Here is an 18,857-nt window from a genome sequence, read left to right on the forward strand (position 1 = left end):
AAGAAATTGTAAAACACCCAACAGCTAAATCTCACACTCTACAGGCCACAGTTAGCATGTTAGATGTTAAAGTTGATGACAATTAGAAAAAGACTGAACAAGTATGGCTTTTCTCTAAAAAGAACATGACTGCACGTCGTAGGTTTGCTAAGTTGCATCTGAAACCACAATACTTCTGGAACAATGTCCTTCATATAGATAAGATCAAAGTGGAGCTATTTGGTCATAAAGTGCAGCATAAACACAGCATATCAGCACAAACACCTTGTACCAACTTTCCAGTGAAGGTGTGTTGATTTGTGCTTGTTTTGCAGCCACAGGCTTTGGGCACCTTGCAATCATGAAGTCGACCGTGAACTCCTCTGTGTACCATATTCTAGAGTCAAAGATGAGGCCATCTGTCTGACTGACTTGGCAGAAATTTGGTCATGCAGCAGAGCAATGACCAGAACAGAATGGTTGAAAAAACAAAGTCAAGGTGTTGCAATGACCCAGTTAAAATACAGACTTCAACCTGACTGAAATACTGTGGTGGGACCTTAAGAGAGCCGCAAATGCCTGCAAACCTCAGTGAAATGAAGCAAAGTTGTAAAGAGTAGTAGGTAAAAGTGCCTTGAGGCAACTGTTGATGTGATTTGGCGCTATATAAATAAAATAAAATAAATCTGAATTTAAAACTTCCTCCACAGCGATGTGAGAAACTGATAGAGTCCAACACAAAAGGATTACTTCAAGTGATACATGTGGTTCTGTTGAATTACAGGGTGTACTTAGTTTTTCCGAGGACTGCAGTAAGACTTGTTAAAAGCTTTTTCACGTGACTATATGTGGCGATCCCAGCTGATAGGACACATCAGAAAAAAGGATTTGTTCCTAGATTTTTCTCTCTTGCTTGAATGTTCATCATCAAAAATCAGGATTTAACGATTCCCTCATTTTTTCAGCTTTTAATTTGTTTCCATCTTAGAGGCCACTAAATGCCCATCGCATTGCCACCAACGCACGGAGGCGCTAGATCACTTAAAGCATCGATCCTGTCCCTGCATTGACTTGAACAATTTGACATCAGACATGTAACTCGTTCAGATTCCCCCTCCTTCTCCACCACTCTCACTCTTTCCCTCTCCCTCTCTCTCACTGTCCCTCTCTTTCCCTGTCTGTCTCTCTCTCCTCGTCTTCAGCTGCATGTCTCTCAGTCAGTCAGTCAGTCAGTGAGTTGCCCGGGTCCGCTACGCCTGCGTCCGCCTCCGCAGCTCTCCAAAGCCGAGACGCGCCACCGCCGCCGTCATTGCGGGCATGACATACTGGCATCAGTAGTGGGCTTCCGTCAGGCTGCTTTTAAGAAAATTACAAAGGAGAGGAAGACACACAAGAGTAGAGGAGAGTGAAGTGACTCATTTCCACCCGAGCTTGTGCGTTGAGAAGAGTAGATGAGCCAATGGCTGGGGCACAGCCGGGAGTTCATGCGCTGCAGCTCAAGCCAGTGTCCGTACCCGAGAGCCTAAGAAAGGGCAACAAATTTATGAAATGGGATGATGTAAGTAGTGGCCAGACAGGCCAGCGATGAATGTCTTTTTTTTCCTCCCCAGTTTTCACTGTCAGATCATTTTCTGCACGCGTTTTGCATGTACACAGTCTGTGTATTACACAATCTATCGGCTACTCGTGCAACAGTAGCCGATAGATTTAATTGTAAGTGGAAACCGCACGGACAAGAAGCTAATTGCGTTTGACTTCCTGCTTAGTGGTTGAAAGAAATGCTACAGCTACAGTGTCTACTGACATGTGCTTTCTTTACATTATCCAATGTACAGTATTTGTATTTGTGCGCGCCAGTGGGTGCACGCGTGTACCGCTGCTTGTGTGTGAGAATGTGCGCACCCTCATCTAATCAAACACTAACCCCCCTGCGTTAGAAACGTTTTTATCAATTAACCACAATTAATTAGTGCACTGACATTCAACATGCAAATCTAAGCACAACAGTTGGTCATTAAAAAAAAGAAAAATATTTTGGGAATTTGTATTTTGGTAGCATCTCTATATAAAATGTCGGTCCAGCTGTAGTAAAATGACCTTGATTGAATTGATTTCACACTGCTCTTGAGTAAAACATAATAGTAATAGCCTTTTAGCAACAGAGGCTATGGCCACACTATGTGGCACATTGCTTTCCCAGGCAATAAATCAACACAAATCAACACTCCCTCTAATAATCTTGTGGCAAGTTCACAACTGAACTGCGCTCTGAACTGAGTTTAACATGGCTTGATGGTTATTTGCATCTTTTGTACCTTAGTTTTTACAGCAGCTGCATTCAGAAAGAGCTGGAATAGCTGTTTTCACACCCCATGCCATTTGAATATCCACTTGTTACTCTGGTTTATGAGTGAATATCTGAATTTTGTCACAGTCCCCATTACTTTCGTTCTGGGAAATCTGTTAATTTTAAACCGCTCTGTGAAAATGCTGAGGGCTTAGCCCACCTGTAACTCATTTTTACAGTGCCTTGACTTTTCTAATACTGTAGACAATGAGGAATCGGTTACTAAGATAACACTCTTTCTAAGATCATCCTCTCAAATACATGCTCAGAATCACTCAGCTCAGGTGAGCCAAGTGCAGCACAGATGGCATTAGTCTTGCAGTGTTATGGAAGTGTGAATGCGGTCAGTACAGACTGCAGAGAGGAAATTATGCACACTTGCAAGTCCACCATTCTGTCAATCATCAACCTTAAGCTTAAATAAGAAAGTTTCCTTAACTAGTAACTACTAATGAGCGCCCATTCCTTCAGCTCATTAGATGCGACTCAGTTTCCCCTTTCACAGCCGTGTTTGTGTACTTTTAGCATGTACATTCAGGACTATCTTCAGACCCAAATGTCCACCAGGCCTTTCCTTGCAAAAACATATGACCTCAAACACAGGCATAGCCACAGGTACTTTCTCTGGTTCCTTTCCCATGCGCTCCTTCCTTCCTCTTTCCTCTCTGTATCATTTCATGGAAAGAATCACAGAGGATAAACAGCCAACCTGAGAGAGCAAAGCTAATAAATTTTCACTGGAGAAAGATTGAATTAAATCATTTTTCTTCTTTTTTATTGCTTTGGGTGTTGAGTTGAACATCTTTCAGCAGGAAATCGTACGGGCAGTAAATGAAAAATTATATGTTTGTTCTTTAATTTATGGCTTTACTCTGGTGAAGATTTCTTGTTCTCTCAGTTGAAGTCACACATATATTCCAAAATGCTTAAACTCACCTGGGGAGTTGGGCAAAAAACAGTGTGAAGTTCTGTGCTGCGTAGCCAGCAGCCATGAGTTTTGAGCAGCAGAGTGACTGCAGACTCCAGCACAGGATGCTTGCAGGTGGTTGTAAAGGAGCAGAAAAGCAATCAGAGAAGCTCTCCAAAGCCTCAAAGGCCTCAGACCTCCCCAACCTCCCTCCTACAGACGTGCGCAGACATCTTGTATTTTTGTTGCTGCCACTTGTCGACAGCTGGCTGCTTCTGTGGCTCATGAAATCCATGGGTACGGGTAAAATATTGCCTGGATGTGTTATTATTTGTCAGTTCAGATGGCACATTTAGCAATAATGACTGCTTTCCGTTGAGGCACAGGGAGCCATTCAGATTCTCCAGCACATACACACTTCATGTTATAAGGATCATTTACTGTACACCTGGGCACGGTGTCAAATTTGTGAAAGACGATGCTTGGTCTGTGTAAACAGAGACTTTTATGAGGTTGTACTTAAATCAACCCCTCTGGTCGGTTGTGCATTGAATAAGATATTATCAGGCTCCTCAGGGGAGCAGAAAATCCCTTAAAAGTAGTAGAATATGTCATTAGCATACAGAACAGAAATATGCTGAGCTCAAAACTCCCCTCTAACACACCCCCTCAGGCAGCAATGCTAATGGTACAGACTCTTCACTAAAAATAATGGAAGTGTCTCCTGCCTGGGATCAGTTCCTTCAGGGTGTTTGTACTTTTGCAAGTCAGTGACTAATCTCATCTTAATTCAGCAGAAAGCAGGCCACTCTGCTGCCTAATGTTGTCCCATTAAAGACAAATCCCTTAAAATAGTCCAATGACAATAAAAAAAACTAAAAAAAAACATTGGCGAGTACTATTCTGCCGGTAGTCACTCTGAAGTTAAATCCCAGCTTTAAGTACTTCTTGCTTCTGTGTAAATGTGAAAACCCATGAGAAAATCTTTGCTAAGAGTCCATAATGGCTTAATGTGTTTGCAGTGGTGGCCATGGAGAGCTAGGACATTAAGAAAGAAGCTGGTGAAAATGATTGCTCTCACATCATTAGGCAGTTTCCCAGTGCTCTCGAGCCTTCTTCTTTTCTCAGACATGACAGACAATCCATCACTTGCATCGCATCTTATCCCCCGAATGACTTCTTGACTTGGTTTACTGGAAATATAAATGACTTGCTAAATATTCTTTGATCTAGCTCGCTATCATTTTCTTGAATTTTTCTAAAGATATTTATCTGTAAAAACTAAATTGGAAAAATTGGACTGTGGATGGTGAGCTGAGCAAAGATCATGAGATATGAGACAGATTTGGTCTGAAATGCTATATCTAAGAACTGCAAACATGATGCTTTTCCCTTTGCTTTAGGCTATAAACTGTGTGTGTGTGTGTGTGTGTATGCGGCATGCATTCATTGACATGAACCGCATCTTTTGTCATTCAATCAAGCTTGCAAAGATTGTGCAATCATGTGAACAAAACCAAAACGATTCCTCTTGAGTCTCTAATAGATTTCATGAGAATGGTGGGTTGCCATAGCAAACGTCACCGTAGCAAATGCCTCTGATGCCTAACTGTTTCCAAAACCGAACGAGCCGCTCATTTACTTTCAGCTCACTTCCCTTCTGTCGTCTTTCCCCGTTTTCCCCTCCTCTCTTCCTCCTGTATTTTCACTGTTGGCCTATATTGGATAAACCATGATTGTGACATTTAGACAGTATGAAATGACTGAAATGACTCATAATGGTTAAATACATTACAGCATAGGCTCCTTTGCTGTCTACCAGCCCAACCCTTTCCCAGCATCCTACGCTGCAAGTCGCATAAGGTCGCGCCCAAATAAGACAAGTGTGGAGCAGATGCAGACCATTAGCTCTGTCTCCAAATGCTCTGATAGGGACATCATTAGAAGCCTCATGAAGACACTTTGAAGATTTTCTTGCTCTGTGCAGCAAATGCGGTCCTCATCTCTCTGATCTTGCAGCCATGGCTGATTGAAGAGGACAATATGCTACTGTTCAGCTGAGCCACAGCCACTGTGGACACAGAAAAAAGGCAATGGCTCTTTCTTTCTTTTTATAGACGCATCCAATAATATCTGGTGTTGCCATGTATGCCTCAGGGTCAAACTGTGTGTGTGTGTGTGTGTGTGTGTGTGTGTGTGTGTGTGTGTGTGTGTGTGTGTGTGTGTGTGTGTGTGGGAGAGAGAGACTTGGAGCTATCTGTATGTAACTGTGGGAAAGCATTTGTCCATTACAAGAGGGGAAAATTGAAACATCAACTCCAAATCAACCTGCACTTCGTGATTGCAGTCACTGCAAACACACACGCACACCCCAGGCTGCTTGGTCATTTTGCGGTGATGCCAGGTCGTGGTGTGGAAAGTACCCTAAAAGGAAAGGATTGAGTGCATGTTTACAACATAAACAGCACTTTTGATGTCATTTCAAATTCTGGTATGCGAGTGGATAAAACAAACTATGCTTTGATCTTGGTTCCCTCGGAGAATTGTCTGCAGTGAGGTATTCACTCATGTTGAAATTCAGATGTTGATTTACAGATTCAAACAGACGCGTGTCTTTTCTTCTTCACGACAGGATTCAACCACTGTGACCCCGGTGACTCTGACAGTTGACCCCAAAGGTTACTTCCTGTATTGGACTGACCAGAGCAAGGTGAGACACCACGGCAGGAAGGCCAAATGGTTTGAAGCCTTCAAGCCGTTAAGATGTTTAAAGCCCCTTTCGTTGTCATCTGAATTTCATTTGATGATGAAATTCAGATTCGTGGGGCCAAATTTAAAGCTTATCACAGCAGCACCAACAGTTTCCCTCATCTCTGCTTTGACATCTGCACAGTGCTTTGTACCAGCCTGATATATAATAGACAGGCCAATGTCCATTTCACGCGTTGCCTCTCCAAAACCTGAAACGTACAAGTAATGTACAAGTTGCCGCAAACTGCAGTAACAGCAGGGAGATATTTTATTTCAAGCCAACAGGAAAATAGTCCCAGGAAAGTGTTTGAACAGACACTATTAAAACATTTACATTTATATACATATTAGCCACCTAACTTAATCATTTCTGCCGATAAAGGACCCTGCAATGTTCTTAATACATTTTATGCTCACTACCGGCTTTGTGGCTTTAAATATACTATCTCCCCCTACTGGTAATGCAGTTTCTGCATGCAGGAACAGCTTCTGCGCTTTGCCTCTCCAGAACGTGAAATGGACACGGTGGACCGCCTGTTATGAGTTTTGTCATGATACTGGGTTGTTTGTACACGATACAGGACCTACCTGGAGTGTCTGTACATAACTGATTGGCCAGCACAGTAAATTGTTATATATCTTATGACAGGCAGATATAAACTTACTGTTTTCCCAGCATATTCTCACAGAGCTTTTTTGTCTGTATTCTCCATTTCACTGACAGTACAGCAGCATTGTCAAACTGAAAGCTTTCACGGCACCAACGTCTCCACATTTTTTACTCGTCGTCTTCGTAGGTGTCGGTGCAGCACTTTCTAGTACTGTCACATTTCATTATGAGAAATGGGGTGTTTAGTTTGCTGCTGTTTATTTGCATAAATTTGAAGTTTAGGCTAGTTTATGCAAATCGGCAGCATCCAGCATGGCTCGGCATGCCTGGAAACTCCCCAACAAAGCGAACTGTTGTGTATCTGAAATAAAGACAGAGCAGTCACTTGCATCTGTAGCTTTCAAAAACATTTCAATGGTATAGAAAGTTAGCAAACGAGCCCCAGTGACAGTTTCTGAGAGCAGAGAGAACTTAAAGTTGTGGCAATGGCTTAGCTGTCAGCTTTTGAATACTGTAGTTCAGCACCAAGCATTAAAAACACACCTCTGTGGACACTAACCATCAGTGAGCAGCGAAGGAAGTAAAAGCCAGACCAAGTGTGAGAATCTGTTGTGTCGTTTATGTCGTAAAATCATAAAATGACTGACAAGAGACAAAAACTGACGACGTCGCTGCTGTCTCGTTTTGTTTGGCATGAATATGAGCACAATTCAGAAAAAGGGACAGTCGACTGAGTGTGTGTCCACAGAAACAAACTAAAATAGGCACTGTGTTTAAAAACTGCATAAGATATAATCTCTCCTCATGATACTTGTCAGCTCTCAGTGAAGGGCTCCCTAAACATTTGGAGTCTGCCAGGTTCTACTGGAGGTTTCTTCCTGTTAAAAGGGAGTTTTTCCTTCCCACTGTTGCCAAAGTGCTTGCTCATGATTGTTGGGTTTTTCTCTGTCTGTATTATTGTAAGGTCTGCCTTACAACATAAAGCATCTTGAGGCAACTGTTGTTGATTTGGTGCTGTATAAATAAAACTGAATTGAATTTAATAGTGACAGTGGCTCAGGCTTGAAAACCTGCTCTATTACCACTTCAGAGGCATTTAAGACGGTTATTTGAAAACATTGACCTTTTCCATTTACTACTGCCATTCAACAATCCAGTACTTATTACCATAGCAGCACCATTAGAATTCGTGGCAACCACATTCGGCATTCCCTTTGTAATTATCATGGTACACCTAGGATTATTATCGAGAGATCACAGGCGCTCTAGGAAGCATTTAGGCGCTCAGAAATTGCTTTCTTAGCTGAAAGGCCTGCAGCAGAGCACAGTTAGGCTTAGATGGTCTTTTTCCAGCATTGTGATGATTTTTTTTATCTTGTTTGTTTGTTTGTTTTGCTCTTTCTGAGCCATTCAAGCATGATTTTTTAAGTTCTTTCAGTTAGCTTCCAGTTAGATTCCTTAAAAAAGGATTTGAGGGTGTTCTGGTCCAGTTTCATTTGAAGAACTTTCTTGAAAAGGAGACAGAAATCTAAACTGGCACACCTGCAGTGCTGCAACCGACACCTGTGAGAATATTGCATAGTGCATTGTGTTTTTCCAACATTCCAGTTGTAGCTAAATGTTTCATAATAACCAGGAACAAGGTAGCGAAACGTAAGATAAGAAACGCTATCACGTTCAGTGATCTTATTAAGCACTTCCTCCCAGTTTAACCTTGAGAGCATGTGCAGAATCTGCTGAAGGTTTAACAGTTTGTTCTGTTTATTTGAATGTACAGCTGCTGAGCACAAGGACTTGAACACAAGCATGAAATTTCCCCTCTGTACACTTACCTCTGAACACAAACACACATCCACACATAATCCATGATTGTACCTGTCCTGCTGTTTTTGGAACAGAAAAAGGATCCCAGTATATTGGTAGCCTATTGTAAATGAATCCAGTATAAGTGGGAAAAGAGATAAAGTCTTTAGTTCTGCTACAGTTTTACCGAACACTCAATGAGGAAAGAAAAGAAGACCACTTTTGATGTCTACCGCATTTTATGTTGTGGGTGCGTGTTAAAAGTGGGAATTTGCGGTCAGAGATAACCAGCACCGAGTGTGATTCTCCACTAAAAGAACTGAGAGAAGCTCGTTGACACCAATTCATCATTGTTTCCTGTGCCTCTGTCATAAGGCGAGGATTTTGACTGATGAGGCTCTTGTGAGTGTGTGTTTATGCGTGTGGGTGTCTGCTCTGTCTCCCAGCGTTGAGAACAGTCCTGCCGCACACATAATAACTCAAATTGATACCAAGCACAGCCCAGACAAAACTCTATTAGGGCATAAAGAAAGGCACCCGCTGTATTCCCGTGTGCCCCTGTCAAGGCAGAAGTGTGCCTTCTCATGTTTATAAAGATACCTTGGTGCTTTTGCTAACATTTATTCACGACTGTATTGCACATCTGTTGAACAGACCAATTTAAACAAGCTATGATGCTCCGTCTACTTGTTATATATGTGTGTGTGTGTTTGTGAGAGACTCAGTCTGATGGCCTGCAGAGTAAAAGCATTCTTCGGATTCTTCAGAAGCACAACAGAACTGTACTCGGTGTGCCTACTGCGCTGACTTTCAACACACATTGCCAGTGACAGTTGCAGTTAACTGCTGCTTTTGGCTTCTTACAAGATTGACTAAAGACATTTAGCCAAAAGTAAGGAGATAAGATTTAGAGTATTTCCTCCTTGTTAAGGATAAATATTTTTTCTTTTAGTTAACACAAATAATAATACATTTCAATGATAGTGTTAGTGGACAGGAGGTTAACTTGAGTCACAGTTTCCCCTGAGACAAATTGAAAATAAACCTACAGCTAATTTGAATCAACTTTGGAGACATTTATTTACATTAGGCTTCAGTCACACAGATTAGAGACCGGTGGTTAAACCTACAACAACCTCTGGGGAGAGGGGTCGTCCCCCAGTGTGCCAAATATGTGTATTTCCCAACCAGTTGGTGAGCAGGTTGTGAAAACCTTCACATTGCTTTGGTCCCCTACAATTTGCATGGACGATGCTGACTTGTCTGCAAACACTACTACTACTTTACTAGTCACCAACTAGCAAAACCTAAAAAAGTTGTGCCTCATTTTTAAAAGGCGCAGCTTTTACTTTGAAAGGAGGAATCTTCATTTCCAGTTTGCGTCGCTTTTTACAGTTTCACTTAGAGCACAGGTGTCGAACTCCAGGCCTCTCATCAAGATGTGTCCTTGATCCAACACAGCTGATTTAAATGGCTAAATGACCCCCTCAACATGTCTTGACGTTCTTCAGAGGCCTGGTAATAAAACTCATCATTTGATTCAGGTGTGTTGACCCAGGGGCATATCTAAAACCTGCAGGAAACCAGCCCTCGAGGTCTGGAGTTCGACACCCCTGACTTAGAGAGTAGATGGCGAGTGGACGTCTTCCACGCAAACTATAGAGGACAGTGGCAACTTTCTAGTGACCAAAGTAATCACATGGAGGCTTTCAGTCTAGCGCCGTATACCTTTTTGCAGTCAGTTTCGCTGAGCGATTGCCAACAACCATTCATCAAGCAGCTGGGGAATGCACATATTTCCTTACTGACTTGCGGTTGTCAGGGGGTTGCCAACCAGTATCTGAGGTTTTTAGTAATCAGTTTCATAGACAGCTAGCAGCCTCCCACAACCAAATACCAACTGGTTGGTAACAGTGTTAAGAGAACAATGTCCCAATCCAATATTCTTGAATATCACAGTATCCCCGTTTCAGTCGTTCCTGTGAAGTTAGAAACACTGAAAACTAAATGCAGGCAAACACAACGAGCACTTTTTGTATGTTTCTTGTTTTTTCCCCCCAAAAATGAAGTTGAATATACTGAACTTGAATTTTTTTCATCATCTTTTTGAAGGGGCATGCTTTACAACTGAAATGCCAACATTTTGATTCCCGGTCGATCCCCCTGAACCCGAATAAAATGATTAAACATAAAGGAAGCAACCATTAGCATGCAGGAAGACAAGGTGTCTTTGGTAGTGACAGCTTAACCTTTGCTGCCGTTTCAAATTTGCTTCTTTAAGCAGAAAAAAAGCTTACTTTAGACACAGTAGGGGCTTGATATTTACTTTTGACTGTGCTGTTAATCCCGGAGTTTGTCTCTTCCACTTCAGTGTCAGATGTGCTTAGGTCTGATGTTTTTGCCTTTTCTTTCTGGCTAACCTTTGAGTTGATGACGCAAGGCTCCACGAGGATTCTGCTGGTTTCATCTTTACGCCTTTGTTGTAGTCACAGTAACTTGTGCTGACAGTATACACTCAGCTTCAACTTCTGGGGAAGAAATGTTAGAAGAAACTTTTATTGGTTCTTGATGTGGTGTGTTGGGGAAATGAAGTTGACAGCAGCTCAGGATATGACCTAAGATATCCTGTATCCAGTGATAAAATTATTACGATTTTTTTTTGTGGCTTCACTTCTTCCTGTAGTGGACACCAAAATAAAAGCTTAAACAATGCTTCTCTTGTTGTTTACAAAAGCCGATGTAGATTTTTTTTCTCTTCCTTGTAGATAGAAACAGGTGCACACTATATCCAGTGTGAGCAGCATTTCCATTTCTGCACGCTGACGTATTTTTAAACAGGGCACTGCTATGTAAACTACAGCAGTAATAACTCTCCCATGTTTGTATGTGTTTGCTTGAGAGTCCAGTTGGCTGGCTTTTTATGTTTCTGTCTCATTCACCTCAAAAGATCCACTGTCTTGAGCACACACGCAGACACAAATTCACAGATAGAAAGAGAGATTTTGGGAACGAGAACCATAATAAAGATGACGTGATATTGTCAGTCATATCGGTAGCACGTGTGCTAGCATTAGTATGAATCAGCTGTAAAATGAAACTCGTCACCCTAATGTAAATTAATAACAATGATTTACCTTGTGTCAACAAAACCATACATATATAGACATATATTAACAGCAGCATTATAAATATACCAGCAAATTCGCTGTGTACGCCAGGAAAACTCAGTTACTGTTCAAGAGTTGGCATCTTTCCAGTAGTTCTTAATTTAGAAAGCGTACAGGTGCTTTGTTCCTCATTCCTATGCAAGCTTAACAATGAGAAAGTATATTGAGGAGTATTCGCAGGTTCCTTGCTCATGACGTTGAAATCCATCCCCCTCCTTAAAAGAGGCATTTCCTCTTGTGCGAGGGGGGAACACACCGTCTTCTTTACGAGCACACATGCACACTAGCTGCGGTGGCCAGCTAAGAATAGGTGTTTTTCTTTTTTCTTTTTTAGAAGGTTGAAAATTATTTTTGCACTTGTTGGTTCATCATGTTTTATAGGGAGGAGCCCCACAGCACGGAGAGGTGGACTGACTCATTCAAATTAACTACGCAAAAAGCCTTTTGCTTTAGTTGCCATGGTTGCCAAGCGACAGCACACACCTTAGAAATGTCACATTCTCTTTCATTCTGAAGAATGTCGCTGCTTTGAAACTGATACAATTGTTTCCTCGTGTGTGTGTGTGTGTGTGTGTGTGTGTGTGTGTGTGTGTGTGTGTGTGTGTGTGTGTGTGTGTGTGTACACGGCTTCTTACTATCTTGGTGGGGACCAAAATCTGAAATTTACTATACTGAAGGCATTTTTCACACTCAAAATATAGTTTTAGTGTCAGGGTTACAATTGGGTTATGGTTAGGTTTAGGGTAAGGTGAGGGTTAGGCATTCATTTTTGATGGTTAGAGTTAGGGTAAGCAGCTAGGGCAGCGCCACGGACCGGTTTATGCCCGACATTATTTTCACGGACCGGCCTTTAAGGTGTCGCGGATAAATACAACAAAATAAAACTAGTACCGGTACTGAAAAAAACAAGATTTATTCATAACACACGTGAAAATACCCAGGAAAACCGAGTTAATGATAAAAACAATAACAAAATTACGCTGAAAACCGATAAAAACCTTGAAAACTATACATTTCACACCTGAGCCTCAACTCTTGCGGCCCGGTACCAAACGACTCACGGACCGGTACCGGTCTGAGGCCCGGGGGTTGGGGACCGCTGAGCTAGGGAAAGCATTAGCTCAATGGGACGAAGATAGCAAACCAGACGTGTGTGTGTGTGTGTGTGCGTGGTCCAGATGTTACTCATGTTGTGAGGACACAAATGTGTTTACAGAGTTAGATCTTGGAGAAAAAAAACAAGTCCCTGTGATGCAAAACATCAGACAATTTCAAGGTTAACACATGTTTAAAGGTTAGAGAATAGAGAGGCTTAGGTTAATGTAATGGTTTTGTTTACAATTAAGATAAGATAAGATAAGATAAGATAAGATAAGATAACCTTTATTAGTCCCACACGTGGGAAATTTGTTTTGTCACAGCAGGAAGTGGACAGTGCAAAAGTTATGAGGCAAAAAATTGAATACAATAAGAATAAATACAGTACACAACTGTACAGAATAGAATAATTGAATTGAAGTAAATTGAAGTAAACCTCCAGGAAACAGATGTAAGTCCACATAATGTCCTCTAAAGTCATTTCTGTACGTGTGCGTGTGTGTGTGTGTGTGTGTGTAGACACCCTCACATTCTCATTCGCTCTTCTGAGCAGGCTGTGGTTATATGGAAAAAAAAAAAAGGTTAAACGCTGTCTCTCGGGAGATTTATATTTCAGCAGTGTGCCAATTTCAGGACATTCACTGGACAAGCACTTAGCATATGGCATTGAATGATGTTCAAAGGTGAAAGACAGTTCACCTCGGGCCAAAACCAGACTCACGCACTTGTCAGCTGGAATGTGTGGGGCATTTCTGAATGAGCCTAGAACTGACCTAATCCAGAACAACATGAAGACCCTTTGGTTTTGTATTTCTGGGCACACTTGATGCACAAATATGAAATGTACGCACAGTTCCTTCTCTTCTGTCAGAGCAGAGTTTACGTGTCTGTTTCTCCCAACACAGCAATTTTTGGTGATTACAGAGCCTGCTGCTCCTCCACCTCCGTCAGCACTATAGGAGTGAGGAACGAGGCATAAATCTGCAGCCAATCTACTCAAAGTGAATTGTGACCCCTGCCAAGTTGTAGCATGGCACATGGGGGACTTGTTTTATCTGCACTTGTAGTTATAGGATGAGACAGAGCGAAAAAGAGAAATTATAAGACGGTGATTATCATGATCCACACCCTCTATGTTAGCTGTGCTATGTGGTATCAGTTGTTTTTAATCTACTTAATAAATTTTTGGTCATCAGAAAAATTATTAGATTGTGAGCAGGACCTGTCGATGGTCTTTTCAGGATATGACAGCATCAATCTGCGACGTCCCAGTGAAAGCTGATGAGCTTTTCACCATTGGGGCTTTGTGTCAGCCTTTTGCTGTATTCACATAAAATGGCATTTGGCATTTGGCATTTGTCTTGACGTGTCTCCCTTTTCAGATGTTGGCTTGCATTTAATTTATGTGCAGCATTTAAGACACACGACGCATGCATTTAATATAAGTGAGAAGTGAGAAGGTTACCATGGTTATAACCACAAGTAATGGTTATAACTTCATTATCTTCTTTTCTACATTGTGTGCTGCAGAGTTGATAAGTGATTGCCAAACATAGCATTACTGATTGCAGTTGTGACACATTCATTATCTATGCTAAAATAAACTGTTTATGTCACATGGATTTTTTTTTATTGTGCATCTTGAAACCAAGCAGCAACCTCCAGGGCTGAGAAATGAAGACAATTTGAACGTGCCAAAAACTGCAGTTATCTCGAGTGGCTGGCTCTGAAAATGAGTCACTCTGCTCAGACTCCCATGTCAAAATGCCTAACTTTGCAGAAGATAAGCGTGTGTTTACTGCCCGATGCCAAAAAAGGCTTTAGATCTTTAGTAAGGTTTCTTACGTGATGTCATGACCACATTACTTAAGAGTTGTTCACCATATTGGATGTGATGCAACCACCGGTTGCTGGGGAAAAATGTGTTATTGCCTGACTCGTTGGCAGTGCTTCCTGGTGGGTTTTTTTTCTCTTGCTGATTGTAATCTGATGCAAAAAAATGTCTGCACCAAAAACTTCCTGGTGATTGCTTTGGTTGCTTGCAGATTGCCAAGGTGGCATGTAGTTTTTCTTGTTTTCTGCAAATGCTCACTGACAGCTAGCACGGCATTTTTAGTAAAACGTTAAAACATGTGACGCAATGTGAAAACGAAGAAGGTTTGGTTTCAAAATAAAAGTTGTACCTCAGCACTACAGCCATCAAGGCACAACTTTCACGTTGAAGGTAAATGGTGTCATTTCCAAAAGCTAGACAGAGTTTGTAGACCAGTCTATCGCTTACGTCAACTCTTTCGCAGCAATATGCTAGTGACTAAAGGAATCATAGGAATGTTTTTGACAACCAGTTGGGAAATACATATTTTTCCCCAGCAACAGATCGTTGTCAGGGTGATCACTGACTGCTCTTAGCGCTGCGTGACTCAGGCTTTAGCAATCTCTTTGCCAGTGACTGGCATCAACCTCCAGCAACAATTTGCAGCCGGTCAGAGAATGCTAATTTTTTCCCTCAAGACTGGGGTTGTCAGATGGTTGCAAACCAGTCTCTAGCGCTGTGTGACTGGTGCCTTATTGACTTGATCCTGCATTGCTACCATGACTCTCGCACATCTAAAACAGCGAACAAGTTGATGTCACGCAGATAGTGGCCATGTGTCCACAAAACTTCAGTAGCTAATGGCTCGTCATTAGAGCGTTGAGTATGGCCTTTCTGACCAACGGTATATAGCGTATTTCCGACTCGTAGTATAGCTTACTATGTGGTTAATTGTACAAATAGCCCATCTATAAAACCTTTATTCTAGCAGATATTTCATTTATTTGTATGTTACTCATTAGCAGTTATCTGTGTTTTGGATATGCAAGTCATTCAGTACAGCTTGCTAACCAGTCTTGCTCTGTCCAGCTATTAGCTTAGCCGTTCATCCTCTAATGAAATACTATATCTGCATGTACTGTTCACACCAGATAACAATAGGTAGCAGGAAACTTAAAAATAATATGTTCAAATCTTTACTCATGTACTGAGGTATAGGTTCCCTGTTGTGTCTTATTTACTTATTTTTTCATGACTGCCCAGACAGATTTCTCCACAAAATGACTCATATAAGGACTTGGGATACTGCTTTAAAGAAAACCCGTAAAGGGTGAACCTTTGGCTGAAGCTTACAACCAAATGCAGTTATCAATATTGGGCAGTAAGTTTTTTTTTTATATATATATATATATATATATATGTATATTTATTGGTTTCCAGGTAAGAACTGCTGTTACTACAGTGTTATAACAGTTAAACCAGACACCCACTGTCATGATACTTGGGAACTGCAAATGCTCCTAAAACAAAATGTTAAATCTAGGATATATATTTTTTGGTTTTGTTCTTTCTGACATTTTTACTAGGTGTCCCAGACAACAGCTTGGCTTGAAGCACACACCCTAAAAACAAGAAAATATAAACTGTCAATCTGTCTGGTTCGCAGTGGCAGAACTGTAATTGTAGAGCAACAGTGGCCTGGATGTTGGCACTTGGGACTTGGCAACTGCAGAGTGCTCTTTAGCAGAGCTGAGACTCCGAAGCAGAAAAAAAGAAAGGTGTTAAACGAAGAAAAGCTTTGCCAAACTATTAAGGATTAACAGTTCCTGGGTGACTTCATAAGGCTTTGTTTGTGCTTGACTTATTCCTGTTCCTCTCTTTGAATTGTGATTAGAACTTTTTCTTTGGTAAACAATACATGCTCAAACAGGCCGGTACACACACACACACACACACACACACACACACACACACACACACACACACACACACACACACATACAAACACACACTCCAAAAAAAGGAAAGAACAAGAGGGACATTGTTGCGTTCGTTTCCCTCTCCTGAACAACGAGAGTTTGTTCATGAAACCTGGATGCAGGGATCCGGAGAGAAGTCTTTTAGCTATTTTAAAGGCTTTTGTCTGATTAAAGGTTCTCCTGGTGCCAAATCTGTTCAGTGTGAATCTCTGTGCCTTGGCTCAGTTTGCTGGGTCATAGAAACAGAGGTGTCTTACTGTAGCGGCGGTGACCGGGCATTTCAGAAGAGGAGTTAAGACCCTGCGGCGAGGTGATAAGCTTAACCAATAATATGTCTTGTAATTGATGATCATATTGCAGCAATTGAATGTTAACACTCTGGATAGCGGGAATACTTAAAATTGTAGTGGCATCATACCATAAATAAGTATAAATGATTATGTTTTTTGATGATTATTCTTTCTTCTTTGCTGTTTTCCATGAGAAGTTTTTCCAATGATGTCCTTCTGTAAGGTCTCCTTCAGCATAGTCATCCATGCCTCCGAGCACTGGCATAATTTTAGCATTCTGTCATTGTTATTAGTTCGATTCAAGACTCAACCTGAGTTTTTTGCCACAGCCAGAAGCTGTTGCTTATTATCACAAATCTATTTTGTTTCTCCAACAAGGTGCCTGATGCATAAAACCCTGCATGCACAAGTAAAACCACGTGTACGCAGAAAGACAGAAATGTGAAGATGCATTCTTTTCATTAGAATCATAAAGCCACGCTTGGTCAACACTGTCTTATTTCGTTATTTGCATATAAACTCACTGTTTGTGCCACGGGCTATTACATGTGGTAGTTAAGACGACAGCAAACAAATTTCATAAACCCCCAGAATTTCAGCGAACGCGAAACTAAGACACTCGGCAGAGAAGTGGAGGAAAAGAGATGTGTTTTATTTGGGGATCTCAACTCTCCAATTATGAACTGAAAAAGACCTAATGAACATTAACAAAATAATGGAGGCTAGGACCCTGGCAGCAATAACAAAAAACTAACAATAGGATGCAATACAGCACATTAGTTCACACAAGGACAGGAAACCATTACAAATGGCTGCTACTATTTTTAGCACATTCAGTTATGGAAAATAGAAAGAGGTGGCCTGATAAAATTTAGCGCACATTCAGTTATGTGTGCATTATTCTCCCTTTATTTGGGAAAAAAGTCACATGCTTTTGTTATTGTGTACGCGTACAGCGAGCGGTAACTGTTTTCTTAACCCAGCTTTAACATGCTCATACACAAGTTTTACCACATATTGTTCTATATCTTTCAAGTACCTCTAAACGCCTTGTCCTCGTCTTAAACGTTGCATTTTTTCATGAGGAACTTTTCTGAAAATATAAAATGTTTTCAATCGGTAGCAGTGAGATTTCATTTGTAAAACTTTGGCATATTCCCCTTCACAATAACCTTGTGTTCCTTATACTGACGTTTTAATATCATGCATATCGCTTTAGAGGAATTAATTTGAGTAAGTCAGTCATGGATGGCATCATGAGATTATAAGAAATTAGAGCGTTCTGTTGTTGGACTAAGTGCTTGGTTATGGATGAATAACATCTTATGCTGGCCTAATCAAAAGTAGTTTGACTGCCTGTGTGAAACATGACAGCAGGATGAAGAGGATGATTAAGCTATTCATTGTCTCATGGGTCCAGGTATTTATAACATTTATGCTGGCCTATTTCTGCGTCACTTATTCAAAACTGATCTCTATTGTGGTCAGGCCTTTCATCTGGTTCAGTCCACGCTGCAGTCTGAGATCGCGTGCTAAGCATTTGTATGGTGGAGGTGTAGCCAGAGAAGTCGAGGAGCAGAGCGGGAAGGAAAGAGGGAATGAAAAGTTTCTGGGTGAAGTTTATTCAAACAATTACCCCACCTTTCTGTTTAGCTGTCTTGATCCACTCACTTGAACACTGTCAGGAAAGTAATTTTGATGCACTGAGATGTGTGGTAAGGAGCGATGCTGGTGAATTGGCTCTATTGCTGCTCCATCGGCTACAGACAGCTACTGTGTAAGCTAGTTTCTGTTAAATTTAGTTTCTGTCTGTGGCGGGAAGGCTGACGCACCTGCATGGCATCCGCAATCGTTCCCCGCCGTCTTAAATATTGTAATGGGTCATGTGTTTGGGGTGGTTGTGGTTGTTACGTTGAGGTGGCAGCGGGAGAACTGCAGCTCTGTGTGTATTGTGTGTGAATAAAAGGATGCAAAGCATGTTGAACGTGCACCCGGGTCTGCCGTGGTCATTTACACTGTCACTCTGTCATTCTGTCTTATACTGCTTCTGGTGACTAATTAGACACACTAATAAATTATTTCACAACTATGTCTTTTTGTCTTTATAAAACAA

At 41.3% G+C, this 18,857-nt stretch overlaps 1 protein-coding gene across 3 annotated transcripts in view; it reads left to right on the top strand.

The window, feature by feature from the left end:
* The first annotated feature begins 1,112 nt into the window (after positions 1 to 1,112).
* LOC120724670 (1-phosphatidylinositol 4,5-bisphosphate phosphodiesterase beta-1) overlaps positions 1,113 to 18,857 on the top strand; it is a 119,482-nt gene continuing 101,737 nt past the window's right edge. For 2 of the 3 annotated variants that reach the window (XR_005693969.1, XM_040016969.1), the window contains exons 1-2: positions 1,114 to 1,537; positions 5,866 to 5,943. Coding sequence is in view for 2 of the 3 variants with exons in the window: in XM_040016969.1 (XP_039872903.1) it covers positions 1,439 to 1,537; positions 5,866 to 5,943 (177 nt within the window). In the remaining variant the exon portion in view is untranslated. Of the gene's footprint in view, positions 1,538 to 5,865; positions 5,944 to 18,857 lie in introns of all 3 variants that reach the window. The other variant, XM_040016968.1, reaches the window with a different exon arrangement.

The sequence above is a fragment of the Simochromis diagramma genome, unplaced genomic scaffold, assembly GCF_900408965.1.
Source record: "Simochromis diagramma unplaced genomic scaffold, fSimDia1.1 OVJJ01000802.1, whole genome shotgun sequence".
In the NCBI taxonomy this organism is placed as follows: domain Eukaryota; kingdom Metazoa; phylum Chordata; class Actinopteri; order Cichliformes; family Cichlidae; genus Simochromis; species Simochromis diagramma.